Source organism: Eubalaena glacialis, chromosome 3 (genome assembly GCF_028564815.1).
Source record: "Eubalaena glacialis isolate mEubGla1 chromosome 3, mEubGla1.1.hap2.+ XY, whole genome shotgun sequence".
Lineage (NCBI taxonomy): Eukaryota > Metazoa > Chordata > Mammalia > Artiodactyla > Balaenidae > Eubalaena > Eubalaena glacialis.
In genome coordinates this window covers 63,071,519-63,093,751 of record NC_083718.1, presented here as the reverse complement: position 1 = coordinate 63,093,751, position 22,233 = coordinate 63,071,519, and the positions used below count along the sequence as shown (strand labels likewise).

At 37.3% G+C, this 22,233-nt stretch overlaps 1 protein-coding gene across 1 annotated transcript in view; it reads right to left on the bottom strand.

Annotated features, from left to right (window-relative positions):
• Positions 1–22,233, bottom strand: part of KIFAP3 (kinesin associated protein 3) — a 163,380-nt gene that overhangs the window by 111,579 nt on the left and 29,568 nt on the right. Inside the window, exons 6-8 of the mRNA XM_061183116.1 lie at positions 15,034–15,133; positions 13,606–13,730; positions 11,338–11,436 (exon numbers count right to left, since the gene is read on the bottom strand). Of these exons, the coding sequence (XP_061039099.1) occupies positions 11,338–11,436; positions 13,606–13,730; positions 15,034–15,133 (324 nt within the window). The remainder of the gene's footprint in view (positions 1–11,337; positions 11,437–13,605; positions 13,731–15,033; positions 15,134–22,233) is intronic.

The window sequence follows — 22,233 nt, the reverse complement described above, 5'->3', positions numbered from 1 at the left end:
GAGCAGAGTACTGACTAGTCACATGTGTTACAAATCTGAGGCTGGGGGCAGAACAAAATGAAAGAATTAGAAGAAAAAATACATGACATGCACACAGAGCTGGAAATAATGCCTGTTTCTACCAGCTATACTGGAAACTTCATAATTAATGGGCCACTGGGTAGAGTTCTCACATGGGCCTTGCCTCAGTAGTATGGAATAATTAGTTTTAGACTAAATGCTGCTCATGTCCAAACTCACAAATCTTAAGAGCATGATCCAAAAGGATCAAACTGTTTCCAAGTAATTTAATTATGTCTCACAATAAAGCTCAGGAATAGAATATTTATAGGAATAAAATAATATCCATCACCTAACAATGAAAATTTCACATTGTCCTGCCTCCAATCAAAGATTATTAGCCATTCAAAAAAAGCAGGAAAACACAACCTGTAAGGAAAAGAAAAATCAGCTAACTGAAACTGTTCTAGAACTGACACCACAGTTAGAATGATCGAACATGAACATCAAAATAGTTATATAACTGTATTCCAAATTTTTTAAAAGTTAAGTAGAGACATGGAGGATATACAAAAGATTAAATCAAACATCTAGCAATGAAAACTACAATGCCTGAGATTGTATACTAAATGGAATTAACGGCAGTTTAGAGACTGGAGAAGAAAAGATTAGTGAAATTAAAGACATAACTAGAAATTATCCAAAATTAAACACACAAAGAAAAAAAACAACAACAGCAAAAATGTAAAGAGTATCAGTAAACTATGGAAAAAACGTCAAGTGACCTAATATACCTGTAATTGGAGTCCCTGAAGAAATAATAACTGATAATTTTCCAAATTTGATAAAAAATATAAATCCACAATCCCAATAAGGTCAGTGAAATCCAAGAACAAGAAACACGAAGAAAGCTACACCAAAGCACAATATAATCAAACTGGTCAAAACAAATGATGAAGAGACCATTTTAAAGCAGCCAGAGGGAAAAAAACCTCATATATAGATGAAGAAAAGATAAGGATGACAGCAGACTTCTCATCAGAAACAATGCAAGCATGTCAACAGTGTAACAGTATGTTTAGCAAATAGAAATAAGTTGTCAACCTAGAATTATAAACCAGTAAAAATATTTCAAAAAAGAAAAAAAACAAAGAATTTCTCAGATGTAAAGATAAAATAATTCATCATTAGTAAATCTATCCTGTGAGAAATATACAAGGAAATCTTTCAGACAGAAAGAAAATGACGACAGAAACATGATCTACACAAAAAATAGTAGAATCAGTGGAAATAGTAACTATGTAAGTAAATATATAAGGTTATTTTCTTAATATTTAAACATTTTTAAAGTAAAATTGACTGTCTATACAAAAATAATAATGTATCATAGGGTTTATAACAGATATATATATATATAAACCTCATGGTAACCACAAACCAAAAATCTATAATAGATACACACACAAAAAAGACAAAGGAATCCAAACATAACACTAAAGGTAGACATCAAATCACAAGGGATGAGAGCAAAAGAAAGGACCATAAAAGGACTATTAAAAAAAAAACCCCAAAACAATGAACAAAATGGCAAAAAGTACATACCTATCAATAATTACTTTAAGTGTAAATGGACTAAAAGCTCCAATCAAGACATACAGTGGCTGACTGGATGCAAAAACAAGACCCATGCGTACGGTGCCTGTAAGAGAATCACTTCAGATCTAAAGCCACAAACTGACTGAAAATGAGAGGATGTTAAAAGGTATTCCATGCAAATGGAAACAAAAAGAAAAATGGGGTAGCAATACTTATATCAGACAAATAGACTTTAAACCAAAGACTGTAACTAGAGACAAAGAAGGACATTACATAATGATAAAGGGATCACTCCAACAAGAAAATACAACAATTTTAAATATATATGCACGTGGAAACACAAAGACCCCGAACAGCCAAAACAGTATCTCCAGCTTTGTTCTTTACAAAGAACAAAGCTGTAGATATCACGCTCTCTGATTTCAAACTATACTACAAAGACACAGTAATCAAAACAGTATGGTATGGCACAAAAGCAGACACATAGATCAATGGAACAGAATAGAGAGTGAAGGAATAAACTCATACTTACATGGTCAATCTATAACAATGGAGGCAAGAATATACAATGGCTAAAAGACAGCTTCTTCAATAAATAGTGTTGGGAAAATTAGACAGCTACATGCAAAAGAATGAAGCTGGACTACTTTTTCACATCATATACAAAAATAAACTCAGAGAGAGGAGAAGATGGCAGAAGAGTAAGACGCGGAGATCACCTTCCTCCCCACAGATACATCAGAAATACATCTACACGTGGAAATGCTCCTATAGAACACCCACTGAACGCTGGCAGAAGACGTCAGAACTCCCAAAAGGCAAGAAACTCCCCACGTAGCTGGGTAGGGCAAAAGAAAAAAGAAACAACAGAGACAAAAGAATAGGGACGGGACCTGCACCAGTGGGAGGGAGCTGTGAAGGAGGAAAGGTTTCCACACACTAGGAAGCCCCTTCGTGGGCGGAGACTGCGAGTGGCAGAGGGGGGAAGCTTCGGAACCACGGAGGAGAGCACAGCAACAGGGGTGCGGAGGGCAAAGCGGAGAGATTCCCGCACAGAGGATCGGTGCCGAGCAGCACTCACCAGCCCGAGAGGCTTGTCTGCTCACCCGCCGGGGTGGGTGGGGGCTGGGAGTTGAGGCTCGGGCTTCGGTCGGATTGCAGGGAGAGGACTGGGGTTGGCGGCGTGAACACAGCCTGTAGGGGCTAGTGCGTCACAGCTAGCCGGGAGGGAGTCCGGGAAAAGGTCTGGAGCTGCCGAACAGGCAAGACTTTTTCTTGCCTCTTTGTTTCCTGGTGCGGGAGGAGAGGGGATTCAGAGCGCCACCTAAACGAGCTCCAGAGACGGGAGCGAGCTGCGGCTACCAGCGTGGACCCCAGAGACGGGCATGAAACGCTAAGGCTGCTGCTGCCACCACCAAGAAGCCTGTGTGCAAGCACAGGTCACTATCCACACCGCCCCTCCCAGGAGCCTGTGCAGCCCGCCACTGCCAGGGTCCTGTGATCCAGGGACAACTTCCCCAGGAGAACGCACGGCGCTCCTCAGGCTGTTGCAACGTCACGCTGGCCTCTGCCGCCGCAGGCTCGCCCCGCATCCGTACCCTTCCCTCCCCCCGGCCTGAGTGAGCCAGAGCACCCGAAGCAGCTGCTCCTTTAACCCCGTCCTGTGTGAGCGAAGAACAGACGCCCTCAGGCGACCTGCATGCAGAGGCGGGTCCAAATCCAAAGCTGAAACACGGGAGCTGTGCGAACAAAGAAGAGAAAGGGAAAATTCTCCCAGCATCCTCAGAAGCAGCGGATTAAAGCTCCACAAACAACTTGATGTACCTGCATCTGTGGAATACCTGAATAGACAACGAATCATCCCAAATTGAGGAGGTGGACTTTGGGAGCAAGATATATTATTTTTTCCCCTTTTCCTCTTTTTGTGAGTGTGTATGTGTATGCTTCCGTGTGAGATTTTGTCTGTATAGCTTTGCTTTCACCATTTGTCCTAGGGTTCTGTCTGTCCGTTTTTTGTTTTTTTACTTTAAAATTTTTTTTTTCTTTTTTTAATAATTACTTTTTATTTTATTAACTTTATTTTATCTTACTTTATTTTATCCTCTTTCTTTTTTTCTTTCTATTTTTTTCTCCCTTTTAATCTGAGCCGTGCGGATGAAAGGCTCTTGGTGCTCCAGCCAGGCATCAGGGCTGTGCCTCTGAGGTGGGAGAGCCAACTTCAGGACACTGGTCCATAAGAGACCTCCCAGCTCCACGTAATACCAAATGACGAAAATCTCCCAGAGATCTCCATCTCAACACCAAGACCCAGCTTCACTCAACGACCAGCAAGCTATAGTGCTGGATACCCTATGCCAAACAACTAGCAAGACAGGAGCACAGCCCCATCCATTAGCAGAGAGGCTGCCTAAAATCATAATAAGGCCACAGACACCCCAAAACACACCACCAGACATGGACCTGCCCACCAGAAAGACAAGATCCAGCCTCATCCAACAGAACACAGGCACTAGTCCCCTCCACCAGGAAGCCTACACAACCCACTGAACCAACCTTACCCACTGGGGACAGATACCAAAAACAACAGGAACTACGAACCTGCAGCCTGCGAAAAGGAGACCCCAAACACAGTAAGATAAGCAAAATGAGAAGACAGAAAAACACACAGCAGATGAAGGAGCAAGGTCAAAACACACCAGACCTAACAAATGAAGAGGAAATAGGCAGTCTACCTGAAAAAGAATTCAGAATAATGATAGAAAAGATGATCCAAAATCTTGGAAATAGAATAGACAAAATGCAAGAAACATATAACAAGGACCTAGAAGAACTAAAGAGGAACCAAGCAACGATGAAAAACACAATAAATGAAATTAAAAATACTCTAGAAGGTATCAATAGCAGAATAACTGAGGCAGAAGAACAGATAAGTGACCTGGAAGATAAAATAGTGGAAATAACTACTGCAGAGGAGAATAAAGAAAAAAGAATGAAAAGAACTGAGGACAGTCTCAGAGACCTCTGGGACAACATTAAACACACCAACATTCGAATTATAGGGGTCCCAGAAAAAGAAGAGAAAAAGAAAGGGACTGAGAGATATTTGAAGAGATTATAGTTTGAAAACTTCCCTAATATGGGAAAGGAAATAGTTAATCAAGTCCTGGAAGCACAGAGAGTCCCATACAGGATAAATCCAAGGAGAAAAATGCCAAGACACATATTAATCAAACTACCAAAAATTAAATATAAAGAAAACATATTAAAAGCAGCAAGGGAAAAACAACAAATAACACACAAGGGAATCCCCATAAGGTTAACAGCTGATCTTTCAGCAGAAACTGCAAGCCAGAAGGGAGTGGCAGGACATATTTAAAGTGATGAAGGAGAAAAACTTACACCCAAGATTACTCTACCCAGCAAGGATCTCATTCAGACTTGATGGAGAAATTAAAACCTTTACAGACAAGCAAAAGCTGAGAGAGTTCAGCACCACCAAACCAGCTTTTCAACAAATGCTAAAGGAACTTCTCTAGGCAAGAAACACAAGAGAAGGAAAACACCTACAATAACAAACCCAAAACATTTAAGAAAATGGGAATAGGAACATACATATCGATAATTACCTTAAATGTAAATGGATTAAATGCTCCCACCAAAAGACACAGACTGGCTGAATGGATACAAAAACAAGACCCGTATATATGCTGTCTACAAAAGACCCACTTCAAACCTAGGGACACATACAGACTGAAAGTGAGGGGATGGAAAAAGATATTCCATGCAAATGGAAATCGAAAGAAAGCTGGAGTAGCAATTCTCATATCAGACAAAATAGACTTTAAAATAAAGACTATTACAAGAGACAAAGAAGGACATTATATAATGATCAAGGGATCGATTCAAGAAGAAGATATAACAATTGTAAATATTTATGCATCCAACATAGGAGCACTTCAATACATAAGGCAAATACTAACAGTCATAAAAGGGGAAATCGACAGTAACACAATCATAGTAGGGGACTTTAACACCCCACTTTCACCAATGGACAGATCATCCAAAATGAAAATAAATAAGGAAACACAAGCTTTAAATGATACATTAAACAAGATGGACTTAATTGATATTTATAGGACATTTCACCCAAAAACAACAGAATACACATTTTTCTCAAGTGCTCATGGAACATTCTCCAGGATAGATCATATCCTGGGTCACAAATCAAGCCTTGGTAAATTTAAGAAAATTGAAATCGTATCAAGTATCTTTTCCGACCACAACGCTATGAGACTAGATATCAATTACAGGAAAAGATCTGTAAAAAATACAAACACATGGAGGCTACACAATACACTACTTAATAATGAAGTGATCACTGAAGAAATCAAAGGGGAAATCAAAAATACCTAGAAACAAATGACAATGGAGACACGACGACCCAAAACCTATGGGATGCAGCAAAAGCAGTTCTAAGAGGGACGTTTATAGCAATACAAGCCTACCTCAAGAAACAGGAATCATCTCGAATAAACAACCTAACCTTGCACCTAAAGCAATTAGAGAAAGAAGAACAAAAAAACCCCAAAGTTAGCAGAAGGAAAGAAATCATAAAGATCAGATCAGAAATAAAGGAAAAAGAAATGAAGGAAACAATAGCAAAGATCAATAAAACTAAAAGCTGGTTCTTTGAGAAGATAAACAAAATTGATAAACCATTAGCCAGACTCATCAAGAAAAAAAGGGAGAAGACTCAAATCAATAGAATTAGAAATGAAAAAGGAGAAGTAACAACTGACACTGCAGAATTACAAACGATTATGAGAGATTACTAGAAGCAACTCTATGCCAATAAAATGGACAACCTGGAAGAAATGGACAGATTCTTAGAAATGCACAACCTGCCGAGACTGAACCAGGAAGAAATAGAAAATATGAACAGACCAATCACAAGCACTGAAATTGAAACTGTGATTAAAAATCTTCCAACAATCAAAAGCCCAGGACCAGATGGCTTCACAGGCGAATTCTATCAAACATTTAGAGAAGAGCTAACACCTATCCTTCTCAAACTCTTCCAAAATATTGCAGAGGGATGAACACTCCCCAACTCATTCTATGAGGCCACCATCACCCTGATACCAAAACCACACAAAGATGTCACAAAGAAAGAAAACTACAGGCCAATATCACTGATGAACATAGATGCAAAAATCCTCAACAAAATACTAGCAAACAGAATCCAACAGTACATTAAAAGGATCATACACCATGATCAAGTGGGGTTCATCCCAGGAATGCAAGGATTCTTCAATATATGCAAATCAATCAACGTGATACACCATATTAACAAATTGAAGGAGAAAAACCATATGATCATCTCAATAGATGCAAAGAAAGCTTTCGACAAAATTCAACACCCACTTATGATAAAAACCGTAGAGAAAGTAGGCATAGAGAGAACTTTCCTCAACATAATAAGGGCCATATATGACAAACCCACAGCCAACATCATCCTCAATGGTGAAAAACTGAAATCATTTCCACTAAGATCAGGAACAAGACAAGGTTGCCCACTCTCACCACTATTATTCAACAGAGTTTTGGAAGTTTTAGCCACAGCAATCAGAGAAGAAAAAGAAATAAAAGGAATCCAAATCAGAAAAGAAGTAAAGCTGTCACTGTTTGCAGATGACATGATACTATACATAGAGAATCCTAAAGATGCTACCAGAAAACTACTAGAGCTAATCAATGAATTTGGTAAAGTAGCAGGATACAAAATTAATGCACAGAAATCTCTTGCATTCCTATACACTAATGATGAAAACTCTGAAAGTGAAATTAAGGAAACACTCCCGTTTACCATTGCAACAAAAAGAATAAAATATCTAGGAATAAACCTAAGGAGACAAAAGACCTGTATGCAGAAAATTATAAGACACTGATGAAAGAAATTAAAGATGATACAAATAGATGGAGAGATATACCATGTTCTTGGATTGGAAGAATCAACATTGTGAAAATGACTCTACTACCCAAAGCAATCTACAGATTCAATGCAATCCCTATCAAACTACCACTGGCATTTTTCACAGAACTAGAACAAAAAATTTCACAATTTGTATGGAAACACAAAAGACCCCGAATAGCCAAAGCAATCTTGAGAACGAAAAATGGAGCTGGAGGAATCAGGCTCCCTGACTTCGGACTATACTACAAAGCTACAGTAATCAAGACAGTATGGTACTGGCACAAAAACAGAAACACAGATCAATGGAACAGGATAGAAAGCCCAGAGATAAACCCATGCACATATGGTCACCTTATCTTTGATAAAGGAGGCAAGCATATACAGTGGAGAAAAGACAGCCTCTTCAATAAGTGGTGCTGGGAAAACTGTACAGGTACATGTAAAAGTATGAAATTAGAACACTCCCTAACACCATACACAAAAGTAAACTCAAAATGGATTAAAAACCTAAATGTAAGGCCAGACACTATCAAACTCTTAGAGGAAAACATAGGCAGAACACTCTATGACATAAATCACAGCAAGATCCTTTTTGACCCACCTCCTAGAGAAATGGAAATAAAAACAAAAATAAACAAATGGGACTTAATGAAACTTCAGAGCTTCTGCACAGCAAAGGAAACCATAAACAAGACCAAAAGACAACCCCCAGAATGGGAAAAAATATTTGCAAATGAAGCAACTGACAATGGATTAATCTCCAAAATTTACAAGCAGCTCATGCAGCTCAATAACAAAAAAACAAACAACCCAATCCAAAAATGGGCAGAAGACCTAAACAGACATTTCTCCAAAGAAGATATACAGATTGCCAACAAACACAAGAAAGAATGCTCAACATCATTAATCATTAGAGAAATGCAAATCAAAACTACAATGAGATATCATCTCACACCGGTCAGAATGGCCACCATCAAAAAATCTAGAAACAATAAATGCTGGAGAGGGTGTGGAGAAAAGGGAACACTCTTGCACTGTTGGTGGGAATGTAAATTGATACAGCCACTATGGAGAACAGTATGGAGGTTCCTTAAAAAACTAAAAATAGAACTACCATACGACCCAGCAATCCCACTACTGGGCATATACCCTGAGAAAACCATAATTCAAAAAGAGTCATGTACCAAAATGTTCATTGCAGCTCTATTTACAATAGCCAGGACATGGAAGCAACCTAAATGTCCATCGACAGATGAATGGATAAAGAAGATGTGACATATATATACAATGGAATATTACTCAGCCATAAAAAGAAACGAAATGGAGTTATTTGTAGTGAGGTGGATGGAGTTAGAGTCTGTCATACAGAGTGAAGTAAGTCAGAAAGAGAAAAACAAATTCAGTATGCTAACACATATATACGGAATCTAAGGGAAAAAAAAAAAAGGTCATGAAGAACCTAGCGGCAAGACGGGAATAAAGACACAGACCTACTAGAGAATGGACTTGAGGATATGGGGAGGGGGAAGGGTAAGATGTGACAAAGTGAGAGAGTGGCAGGGACATATATACACTACCAAACGTAAAATAGATAGCTAGTGGGAAGTAACTGCATAGCACAGGGAGATCAGCTCTGTGCTTTGTGACCACCTAGAGGGGTGGGATAGTGAGGGTGGGAGGGAGGGAGATGCAAGAGGGAAGAGATATGGGAACTTATGTATATGTATAACTGATTCACTTTGTTATAAAGCAGAAACTAACACACCATTGTAAAGCAATTATACTCCAATAAAGATGTTAAAAAAAATAAATAAATAAACTCAAAATGGATTAAAGTCTTAAATGTAAGACCTGAAGCCGTAAAACTCCTAGAAGAAAACATAGGCAGTATGCTCTCTGACATCAGCCTTAGCAATAATTTTTTGGATATGTCTCCTCAGGCAAGGGAAACAAAAGTAAAACAAACAAATTGGACTACATCAAACTAAAAAGCTTTTACACAGCAAAGGAAGCTAGCTATCAACAAAATGAAAAAGCAGCCTACAGAATGGGAGAAGATATTGGCATATGATATATCCAATAAGGGGTTAATATCCAAAATACACAAAGAACTCACACAACTCAACATCGAAAAATCAAACAACTCAATTAAAAAATGGGCAGAGTATCTGAATAGAAATTTTTCCAAAGAAGACGTACAGATGGCCAACAGACACATGAAAATGCTCAACATCACTGATCATCAGGCAAATGCAAATCAATACTACACTGAGATACAATCTCACACCTGTCAGAATGGTTATTATCAAAAAGACAAGAGATAAATGCTGGCAAATGTGGAGAAAAGGGAGCACTTGGTGTACTGTTGACAGGACTATATACTGGTGCAGCCACTCTGGAAAACAGTATGGTGGTTCCTCAAAAAGTTAAAAATAGAACTACCATACGACTCAGCAATCCTACTTCCGGGTATATATCCAAAAGAAATAAAATCACGATCTCAAAGAGATATCAGCACTCCCATGTTCACTCCAGCATTATTCATAATAGTTAAGATGTGGAAGCAACCTAAGTGTCTATACATGGATGAATGGATAAAGTAGATGTGATATATATATTTATATAAAATATTATATAAAATATATAACATATATTATTTATATATTATGTATAATATATATAAAATAGAATATTACTTGTTTATTAAAAAGGACGATATTCTGACATTTGCCACAACAAAGATGGATCTTGAGGGCATTATGCTAAATGAAATAAGTCAGACGGAGGAAGACAAACGCTATATGTTCTCACTTATATGCTTATATGTGGAATCTAAAAACGCTGAGCTCACAGAAACAAGGAGTAGATTGATGGTTACCAGACGCTGGGTTGTGGGGGAAATGGGGAGACGGTGGTCAAAGAGTACAAACTTTCAGTTATAAGATGAGTATGTTCCAGGATCTAATATACAGAGTGGTGACTACAGGTAAAAATACTGTACTGTATACTTGAATGGTGCTATGACAGATCTTAAATGTTCTCACCATAACAACAACAACAACAAAATGGTAATTATGTGAGGAGAAGGATTTGTTAAGTAATCTTATTGTGGTAAACATTCTGCAACATATACTTGTATCAAACCATTACACTGTATACCTTAAACTTACACAGTGTTATATGTCGATTATATCTCAATAAAGCTGGGGGAAAAAATCAATAGTCAGCTACAAAGCAGGAATTGAATGCACACTTAAAAGTCCCACATCATTCTTACTAACGACATAAGATTTTGCATCTTATCAATGACTGAGAAACCATACTATCGAACTGTTAAATCTCTCAACAAACCCCAGAAAGAGGAGACTTATTTTTTATTAAAGAGAAATATTTTGAAAAATTTTACATCTATTTCCTAGGAAAGCAACAAAATTGTCACCATATAAGATACATATAGCAGGGTTTGAGAGACAAGATTCTTATTATTGAAAAGGCCATACATTGGATTAAAAAATCCTTTCTGATTAATACAATTTCAAGAATGTAATTTATACATTTAAGAGCTGAATGGGGCCTTTTGGTAGAAAGACAGTGCAGTGAAATTTAAAACATCATTATCAATGCTAAAGACAGAAGATTCTGTAGTATATTAAAATTCATAGAACTTTCAATTAGTCTGGTATTAGCTTTATTTATCTGACAAAAATAGAACAAGCTGAATGTATAGTAAGAACTTTGTTGCGTTCTCATTGCTTAGGTATTCATACCTCGTAAGAGCTGTTCCTGTTTTACCACAAGCCCCTGGTATTTTTTAAAGGTTTTTTCATAATCTTTTCTCAAGGTTTGGTTTTCAGGGTCTTCATCAAGTAAACAAGTTAAGGATCATCCATATTCATTGAAGCAAAGAAAACCTAATGAAAAATACTATGAAGAACAGTGCTAATAAATTTTATGTGCAATTTTATCCAGTTATTTTCTGTAACCAATAGTTTAATTAAAATATTATTCCCTGCACAACTGTGTTATAACAGATCTTCTTAACCAAGTGCTCGAGGATGTGCTCGCAGACCTTGGGTGAACACATGTTTAGGCTTCACCAAGTACTTGAATCCTCAGAAATTGTATGTAAATATTTTATGTATGTGCACAAGTCTCTAACTTTCACCAGATTAAAAAATAGGTCCATGAATCAAAAAGGTTACAGCCTTAAAGAATGATTTAGTTAATAAGAATAGTGAATTCCACTTTGGACAGATGTCTAGTATATTGAAAGGACGTTGATTATATCTCAAGATTTTTAGCACCCTCTTCAGACTACATACAAAAAGAGAAATATCCCAAAGTTAGAGAAAAACAAAATTTAAAAATTATATCTTATAGCCCCAAATAGCCCCTTGGACACCTGCAGAAATAACCAATTACTTCAGTATGAATTCAGGATCCCCAAGCACTCAAAAACATCCCCCTTGTGGAATGCTACTTGCATCACAACACAAGGAAACTTAAGACTTAATAAAATAGTAATATTTTAGGAGAAAAGGCCAAAATTCTGATAGGTCATTTTTATATTCCTTCAATTATTGTAATCCATTGATTCTGAGACACATTTTTTGCACATCTTAACATCTCCAGAATTTGAATATATCTTATAATCCATGATAAGTCATAGTTTTAATTGGAAGCATCTTTTTCCTTTCATAGTGGTTCATAAATAATGGTGTATCTTACATTCAATGGTGTCTAATATTTATAGGAATATATGTCCTAAAAGATAAGTTCTTGTCACCAAGCAATCACAAAGTATAAATTAATGATTGCTAAAAGTCCCATTAGTGGTTCCTCTGTATCCACCCTGCCTTAGTTTCAATGACTTGAGGTACATTCAGGAAACTTGGGACTCAAGAAATGACCTGAAGTCTCCAGGATTATTGAGTTGTCCACGTGGTTTAAGTCAACACCAATCTAGATGTCAGAAGCTTATAGCACATAGAGAAAATGTCTAAACCTATAAAGATCCTAATTAAGAAAAGTCAAATCTGTGTGTGTGTTTGAGGGTGTATTTTTATAGTGCATTGGGTATTCCACGAAGGGGAGGTAAAAAACATGAGATATTGGGCACAACAGAAATAATATTTTTACTTTTTAAAAGAGATCAATAAATATTGGGTTCAAAAGAAAGTTACCAATATGACTTGTCATCTGCAAAACATGTCATATTAGACAGATATGAATAAGCCAGGGCCTTCAATTTAGAATTAAAGTTGTAGAAGAAATATGACAAATATCTTCATATATAAGAAATGTGATATTGAAGAAAATATCCTATTCTATATTGCTTCAGTATGCAAGATTAGAATCAAGGGATAGAAGTTATTGGGAAGTAGACTTCAGTACACTAAGCAAAAAACCATTATAATAAATAGAATGTCAAAACACAGAATGAGCTAAATCAATAAACAGTGACATGATAAAGAGACTAAATAATCGATTTGTAAGGGAAGTTGCAGAAAAGATTCTTGTATTGAAAGGTTAAAACTGATTCTTTTTAAGGTTCCTTTCACAGGTTCTATGCTTCTGCAGGCATCTCGAATTTGTATGTAAGTCCAAAAATACTTTTTTTAATAATTAGAAAAATAGAATTTAAAACTATGTTCTTCACCAAATTCACACTCATTCCAATCAAAGTCACCTTATTACACAGAGAAAACTACATAAGCAACAGTGGTGAGCCAGACTTCAGCTAACTAAAGGATCTTAAGGGACAAAATAGCACAGTCACTTAGAGACTCACCAATTCAGTTATCCAGGACCACTATTATCTATTCCCTCTAGCTTATCACCTAATCAAAGTTGTAAAAAGATTAAAAAGTATATGTAAAACTATATTCATTCTGATAATTTCAATCTTCATCTTAACCTTCAGCACACTTTTGCATTTTTTCAAGTAATGTGAATGACAAACAAAACAAAATCCTCTCCATCCAAAGCTCACAGCAATAGGCAACAGTGGGGTGAAATGCCGCTTCAAAGGATATCAGTTTTCTTCTTCTTAGAAAGTTCTTCTTGCCAAAGCTCATGTCTTTTTAATTCATGATCAATGATATTCATACACAGAGCTCCAATTTTATAGTGAGTGATAAGTCCATGAAACTGAGAAAAGCTTTAAAGAAGAGTTTTTAGTATGTATTTAAAGGAATATATTTTGTGGCTTCAGGAAATCTGTTTTGGATAAACACTGGTACAAACCATGTAAAATAGACTTGATATACGTATTTCAATAAATGAATATGCCCACAGTATACTAGGAAGACTTGAAATTGTGAGATTACTTTAAATATATTTTAACACACAACACTTACCTGAAACGAAATTATTTTTAAGTTAGAAATTACACAAAACACATTTTTGTAATTAACCACCATTTTAACTATTCAGATACCCTCAAAATAAAATTTCAGACTACCACCTAACAAAACTAATAATATAACAGTACTATTATTGAATACAACTGATACCAGGAAATAAACTAGTGAAGTATTAGCAATCAGGTTTTATATATGTTTCCTAGACAATTTATTCATCCAAGTATTTATTCAGTAAATATTTATTTGCTAATGCTGGCACATTTTTAGAACAGAGGTAAGAAATTCCCTAGAATTTCTGAAAAGTCAGAAACTTTTCACAATGTCTCAATAAGTATCCTTCTAAAGAATATATGTGTATAAATAAAATACATGAATACATAACAGGTTTGTGTTCGCAAACATATATTGTGTATACACACACACACACACACACACACAGTTGACCCTTGAACAATGCAAGGGATAGGGGTGCCAACCCTCTGTGTCGTCAAAAATGTAAGTATAACTTATAGTGGGTCCTCCATATCTGCAGTTCTGCATCCACAGTTTCAACTGGGGGACCATGTAGTATGGTAGTACATACTTAGTGGAAAAAATCTATGTATAAGTGGACTCACGCAGTTCAAACCCATGTTGTTCAAGGATCAACTGTATATAAAACAGTAACATTTACTGGCACTTACTCTGGGTCAGGCTTTTTTCTAACACCTTCCTGAAGAGGATGCTCCTATTACTATCCACAATTACAGATGAGGAAACTGAGCACAGAAAGGTTAAGTAATGTAACCAAGATCACATGGCTAATAAACAGCAGGACTTGGATTCAAAGCCAGAGAGTCTATTTCCAGAGCCCATAACTCTTAAACTCTAAACCATTATATTATCCTACTGTACATGTATATGCATTGGTGAGTGTAGACTGAAAGAAAGAGAGAACAACAAAGAGGACAGAGAATCGGAAATAGAAGTTTAGAGGCAGAGCGTAGTTAGATACATAAGAAGACTGAGAAAACTAGTGATCTACTATCTAAACCAATGACACAGACAGAGAGAAATAGATATAGATCAGTACTTTTATTTCCTAATTTTTACACTTACCTGGAAAAGCAAAAAAAGATGTATATTATGTTTGTAGCTAACTCAACACTTTGCTTCCAGTCTTCTCTGAGGACTCTTGCTAATGCACCAAGGGCAGTTTCTAAAGAAAAAGGGGATGTACAAAAATGATCACTCACCTTGCCTCTGATATAAAGGGTAATTGGTTTTAAATGTCTACTATCAATAAATAACAAAGCTAAGATAGAACTGGGACAAAAAGTAGGATGCTTCTTTCCAACACAGAAAGCTATTTTTAAAACTGAAATACTAAAACTCACAACATGCAGCTTTAAGTCTAACTGTAAATAGAAAAATAAAATATGATTTAAATAAAGTAACATAGTAAGTATACTATGGGTGACAATAAAATAATAAAAAGAACCATTTATTTCTTAATTTTCATTTCCACTTGCTACTGCAGTGCCAGTTTTTTTTTTAAACATCTGATTTAATGTGTTCATGAATAAGTGAAAAACTAGATTAAGTCTAAAAAAATAATGAGCAGTTTAAAGCAGGCTACTACTGACTTCACTAAAGCAAATTAATAATCAAACAAAACTTATACACAGAAAAATAAGTCTAATATTTTAATGTCATGTTAAATTGATGCCAACAGACATAAATAGAGCAAAAAATTTTTCACAAAACTAGCTTTAGGGTAGATTGATAAACATCCCTGTTACACCTTTTTCCTGAAAAAGGTAATGAATTGATTAATGAGAATTACTATACATTAAGTAAACATAAAGTAATGAGACTAGTTTCAAATTAGTAGTTACATGGCTGACTAAATCTTAAAATCATTAAAAATTAAAATATCTGTGTATTACATAGTGATCATAATTCAACTTTCTATAATAGGCATTGAGGATCTATTGTACTTCGTGGACTGCATTATAAGTATTTATTATGGTAATGAAGGTATTTAGTTTATTTGAGCTTTCTGGCCATTCAGATTATGAAACAACAAGAATTCAGTATATTACTAATCCACTTAGTGAGGAATTTTTTATACAAACTGAAAATCACCCTATAATAGCATTTCACGGTATTATTCATATTCATAATACAGAGCACTGGTATAATATAGGTCTTGAACAAAATTATTCTGAAGTCAAATAAATCGGTAATATGCAAAAGCTCTAAAAAAGTCCTACTTAATAAAGAATCTGGTTTAGCTTTGTTTAATCCAGCATTTCCAAAGGCATTCATCCTTATAATCCAGAGGATACAGCATTTCTTAGAATATACTTTGGAAAATGAAGTACTACAATGTCACAAATTTAGCATTTTTCTTCTTTACTAAAGAACAGAAAAATGTCTCAATAAAAATACAGCTATAGGAATTATACACAGGTTATGAAGAAATAAACCAAAAGAAAATTACAAAGTTTACAACAGATCAAAATATAACCCAAAATTAATTTATAATTTGAGTGCAGTCATAATTAAAATTCTTTTAAGATTTTCTTAGAGAATATAATAAAGTGATCTCAAAACAATATATAAGAAAACGTACAAAGACCAGCAACACCACTTTAAAAAAAAGAAATCAACAAATTGGAACATTTCTCCTACATTCTCTAAAACTCTAGTCAAAGTACAAAACAAAACAACAACAGTATGATATTGGTATGGAAATTATCAAACAGATCAATGGAAAAGAAAAGAGAGCATCAAAACATATCTATGAATATATGAGAACAGTATCTGGCACAGAATAAGCTTTCAAGAAGTATCAATTGAATAAAAAAATGGCCAGCATATAATAGAAAAGCCATTTCAAATCTCTGGGAAAAGAAGGAGTATTCAATAACTAAGGTGGGGAGAGACCTTCAAGATGGCAGAAGAGTAAGACGAGGAGATCACCTTCCTCCCCACAAATACATCAGAAATACATCTACATGTGGAACAACTCCTACAGAACACCTACTGAACGCTGGCAGAAGACCTCAGACCTCCCAAAAGGCATGAAACTCCCCACATGCCTGGGTAGGGCAAAAGAAAAAAGAAAAAACAGAGACAAAAGAATAAGGACAGGACCTGCACCAGTGGGAGGGAGCTGTGAAGGAGGAAAGGTTTCCACACACTAGGAAGCCCCTTCGCGGGCAGAGACTGCGGGTGGTGGAGCGGAACCTTCAGACCCACGGAGGAGAGCGCAGCCACAGGGCTACAGAGGGCAAAGCGGAGAGATTCCCGCTCAGAGGAGCGGTGCCGACCAGCACTCACCAGCCCGAGAGACTTCTCTGCTCACCCGCCATGGCGGGTGGGGTCTGGGAGCTGAGGCTCGGGCTTCTGAGGTCAGATCCCAGGGAGAGGACTGGGGTTGGCTGCGTGAACACAGCCTGAAGGGGGCTAGTGCGCCACAGCTAGCCGGGAGGGAGTCCGGGAAAAAGTCTGGACCTGCCTAAGTGGCAAGAGACCATTGTTTAGGGGTGCGCGAGGAGAGGGGATTCAGAGCACTGCCTAAACCGTCTCCAGAGACGGGCGCGAGCCGCGGCTATCAGCGCGGACACCAGAGATGGGCATAAAACGCTAAGGCTGCTGCTACAGCCACCAAGAAGCCTGTGTGCAAGCACAAGTCACTATCCACACCTCCCCTCCTGGGAGCCTGTGCAGCCCTCCACTGCTAGGGTCCCGTGATCCAGGGACAACTTCCCCGGGAGAACGCACGGCGCACCTCAGGCTGGTGCAACGTCCTGCCGGCCTCTGCCGCCCGCAGGCTCAACCCGCATTCTGTACCCCTCCCTCCCCCTGGCCTGAGTGAGCCAGAGCCCCCTAATCAGCTGCTACTTTAACCCCGTCCTGTCTGAGCAAAGAACAGATGCCCTCAGGAGACCTACACGCAAATCCAAAGCTGAACCCCAGGCGCTGTGCGAACAAAGAAGAGAAAGGGAAATCTCTCCCAGCAACCTCAGGAGCAGCAGGTTAAATCTCCACAATCAACTTGATGTACCCTGCATCTGTGGAACACCTGAATAGACAACGAATCATCCCAATATTGAGGCGGTGGACTTTGGGAGCAACGATATAAATTTTTTTTTCCTCTTTCTCTTTTTGTGAGTGTGTACGTGTATGCTTCTTTGTGTGATTTTGTCTGTAGAGCTTTGCTTTTACCATTTGTCCTAGGGTTCTGTCTGTCCATTTTTTTTTTTTTTTTTAGTATAATTTTTAGCGCTTGTTATCATTGGTGGATTTGTGTTTTGGTTTGGCTGCTCTCTTCTTTCTTTCTTTCCTTTTTATTTTCTTTTTATTACTTTTGAATTTTTTTATTTTTAATAATTATTTTTTATTTTAATAACTTTATTTTTTTCTTTCTTTCTTTCTTTTTTCTCCCTTTTCTTCTGAGCCGTGTGGCTGACAGGGTCTCAGTGCTCCAGCCGGGTGTCAGGCATGTGACACTGAGGTGGAAGAGCCGAGTTCAGGACACTGGACCACCAGAGAACTCCTGGCTCCACATAATATCAAATGGCAAAAGCTCTCCCAGAGATCTCCATCTCAATGCTAAGACCCAGCTCCACTCAATGACCAGCGAGCTACAGTGCTGGACACCCTATGCCAAACAACTAGCAAGACAGGAACACAACCCCACCCATTAGCAGTGAGGCTGCCTAAAATCATAATAAGGTCACAGACACCCCAAAACACACCACCGGACACGGTCCTGCCCACCAGAAAGACAAGATCCAGCCTCATCCACCAGAACACAGGCACTAGTCCCCTCCACCAGGAAGCCTACACAACTCACTGAACCAACCTTAGCCACTGGGGGCGGACACCAAAAACAATGGGAACTACAAACCTGCAGCCTGTGAAAAGCAGATCCCAAACACAGTGAGTTAAGCAAAATGAGAAGACAGAGAAACACACAGTAGATGAAGGAGCAAGTTAAAAACCCACCAGACCAAACAAATGAAAAGGAAACAGGCAGTCTACTCGAAAAAGAATTCACAGTAATGATAGTAAAGATGATCCAAAATCTTGGAAATAGAATGGAGAAAATACAAGAAGCGTTTAACAAGGACCTAGAAGAACTAAAGAGCAAACAAACAATGATGAACAACACAATAAATGAAATTAAAAATTCTCTAGAAGGAATCAATACCAGAATAACTGAGGTAGAAGAACAGATAAGTGACCTGGAAGATAAGATAGTGGAAATAACTATTGCAGAGGAGAATAAAGAAAAAGAATGAGGCCAGTGTCCTTGTCCCTACGGTGAGGCAGAGCCACCCCCCGCCTCTGCGGGAGACCTTCCAACACTAGCAGTTGACAGAAGTCTCTATAAAAACCCAAAAGGATGGGTTCAGAAAGCTTCCGGGCTGGTGAACACGTGGAGGTGATAAGAGAGTGCTGCACCTGAAGAGGACACGGAAGCTCTGTGCCCTTTCCCCAGACCTTGCTCTATTCTCTTTCATCTGGCTCTTCCTGACTTATATCCTTTTATAATAAACTGGTAACCTAGTAAGTAAAAAAAAAAAAAAAAAAAAAAAAAGAAAAAGAATGAAAATAATTGAGGACAGTCTCAGAGACCTCTGGGACAACATTAAACGCACCAACATTCGAATTGTAGGGGTCCCAGAAGAAGAAGAGAAAAAGAAAGGTTCTGAGAAAATATTTGAATAAATTAGAATTGAAAATTTCCCTAATATGGGAAAGGAAATAGTTAATCAAGTCCAGGAAGCACAGAGAGTCCCATACAGGATAAATCCAAGGAGAAACACGCCAAGACACATATTAATCAAACTATCAAAAATGAAATACAAAGAAAAAATATTAAAAGCAGCAAGGGAAAAACAACAAATAACATATAAGGGAATCCCCATAAGGTTAACAGCTGATCTTTCAGCAGAAACTCTTCAAGCCAGAAGGGAGTGGCAGGACATATTTAAAGTGATGAAAGGGAAAAACCTACACCCAAGATTACTCTACCCAGCAAGGATCTCATTCAGATTCGACAGAGAAATTAATATCTTTACAGACAAGCGAAAGCTAAGAGAATTCAGCACCACAAAGCCAGTTTTAGAAAAAATGCTAAAGAAACTTCTCTAGGTGGGAATCACAAGAAGAAAAAGACTCACAAAACAAACCCAAAACAATTAAGAAAATGGTAATAGGAACATACATATTGATAATTACCTTAAATGTAAATGGATTAAATGCTGCAGCCAAAAGACATAAACTGGCTTAATGGATACAAAAACAAGACCCATATATATGCTGTCTACAAGAGACCCACTTCAGACCTAGAGACACATACAGACTGAAAGTGAGGGGATGGAAAAAGATATTCCATGCAAATGGAAATCGAAAGAAAGCTGGAGCAGCAATTCTCATGTCAGACAAAATAGACTTTAAAATAAAGACGATTACAAGAGACAAAGAAGGACACTACATAATGATCAAGGGATCAATCCAAGAAGAAGATATAACAATTGTAAATATTTATGCACCCAACACAGGAGCACCTCAATACATAAGGCAAATGTTAACAGCCATAAAAGGGGAAATCAACAGTAACACAATCATAGTAGGGGACTTTACACCCCACTTTCACCAATGGACAGATCATCCAAAATGAAAATAAATAAGGAAACACAAGCTTTAAATGATACATTAAACAAGATGGACTTAATTGATATTTATAGGACATTCCACCCAAAACACAACAGAATACACTTTCTTCTCAAGTGCACACACAGAACATTCTCCAGGATAGATCATATCTTGGGTCACAAATCAAGCCTTGGTAAATTTAAGAAAACTGAAATTGTATCAAGTATCTTTTCCAACCACAATGCTATAAGACTCAACGCTATAAGATATCAATTACAGGAAAAAATCTGTAAAAAATACAAACACATGGAGGCTACACAATACACTACTTAATGACCAAGAGATCACTGAAGAAATCAAAGAGGTAATCAAAAATACCTAGAAACAAATGACAATGAAAACACGACGGCCCAAAACCTAAGGGATGCAGCAAAAGAAGTTCTAAGAGGGAAGTTTATAGCAATACAATCCTACCTCAAGAAACAAGAAACATCTCAAATAAACAACCTAACCTTACACCTAAAGCAATTAGAGAAAGAAGAACAAAAAAACCCCCCAAAGTTAGCAGAAGGAAAGAAATCATAAAGATCAGATCAGAAATAAAGGAAAAAGAAATAAAGGAAACAATAGCAAAAATCAATAAAAATAAAAGCTGTTTCTTTGAGAAGATAAACAAAATTGATAAACCAATAGCCAGACTCATCAAGAAAAAAAGGGAGAAGACTCAAATCAATAGAATTAGAAATGAAAAAGGAGAACAACTGACACTGCAGAAATACAAAGGATCATGAGAGATTACTTCAAGCAACTATATGCCAATAAAATGGACAACCTGGAAGAAATGGACAAATTCTTAGAAAAGCACAACCTTCCGAGACTGAACCAGGAAGAAATATAAAATATAAACAGACCAATCACAAGCACTGAAATTGAGACCGTGATTAAGTATCTTCCAACAAACAAAAGCCCAGGACCAGAGGGCTTCACAGGCGAATTCTATCAAACATTTAGACAAGAGCTAACACCTATCCTCCTCAAACTCTTCCAAAATATAGCAGAGGGAGGAACACTCCCAAACTCATTCTATGAGGCCACCATCACCCTGATACCAAAACCAGACAAAGATGTCACAAAGAAAGAAAACTACAGGCCAATATCACTGATGAACATAGATGCAAAAATCCTCAACAAAATACTAGCAAACAGAATCCAACAGCACATTAAAAGGATCATACACCATGATCAAGTGGGGTTTATCCCAGGAAAGCAAGGATTCTTTCATATATGCAAATCAATCAACGTGATACACCATATTAACAAATTGAAGGAGAAAAACCATGTGATCATCTCAATAGATGCAGAAAAAGCTTTCAACAAAATTCAACACCCATTTATGATAAAAAACCCTAGAGAAAGTAGGTATAGAGGGAACATACCTCAACATAGTAAAGGCCATATATGACAAACCCACAGTCAACATCGTCCTCAGTGGTGAAAGACTGAAACCATTTCCTCTAAAATCAGGAACAAGACAAGGATGCCCACTCTCAGCACTATTATTCAACATAGTTTTGGCAGTTTTAGCCAGAGCAGTCAGAGAAGAAAAAGAAATAAAAGGAATCCAAATCGGAAAAGAAGAAGTAA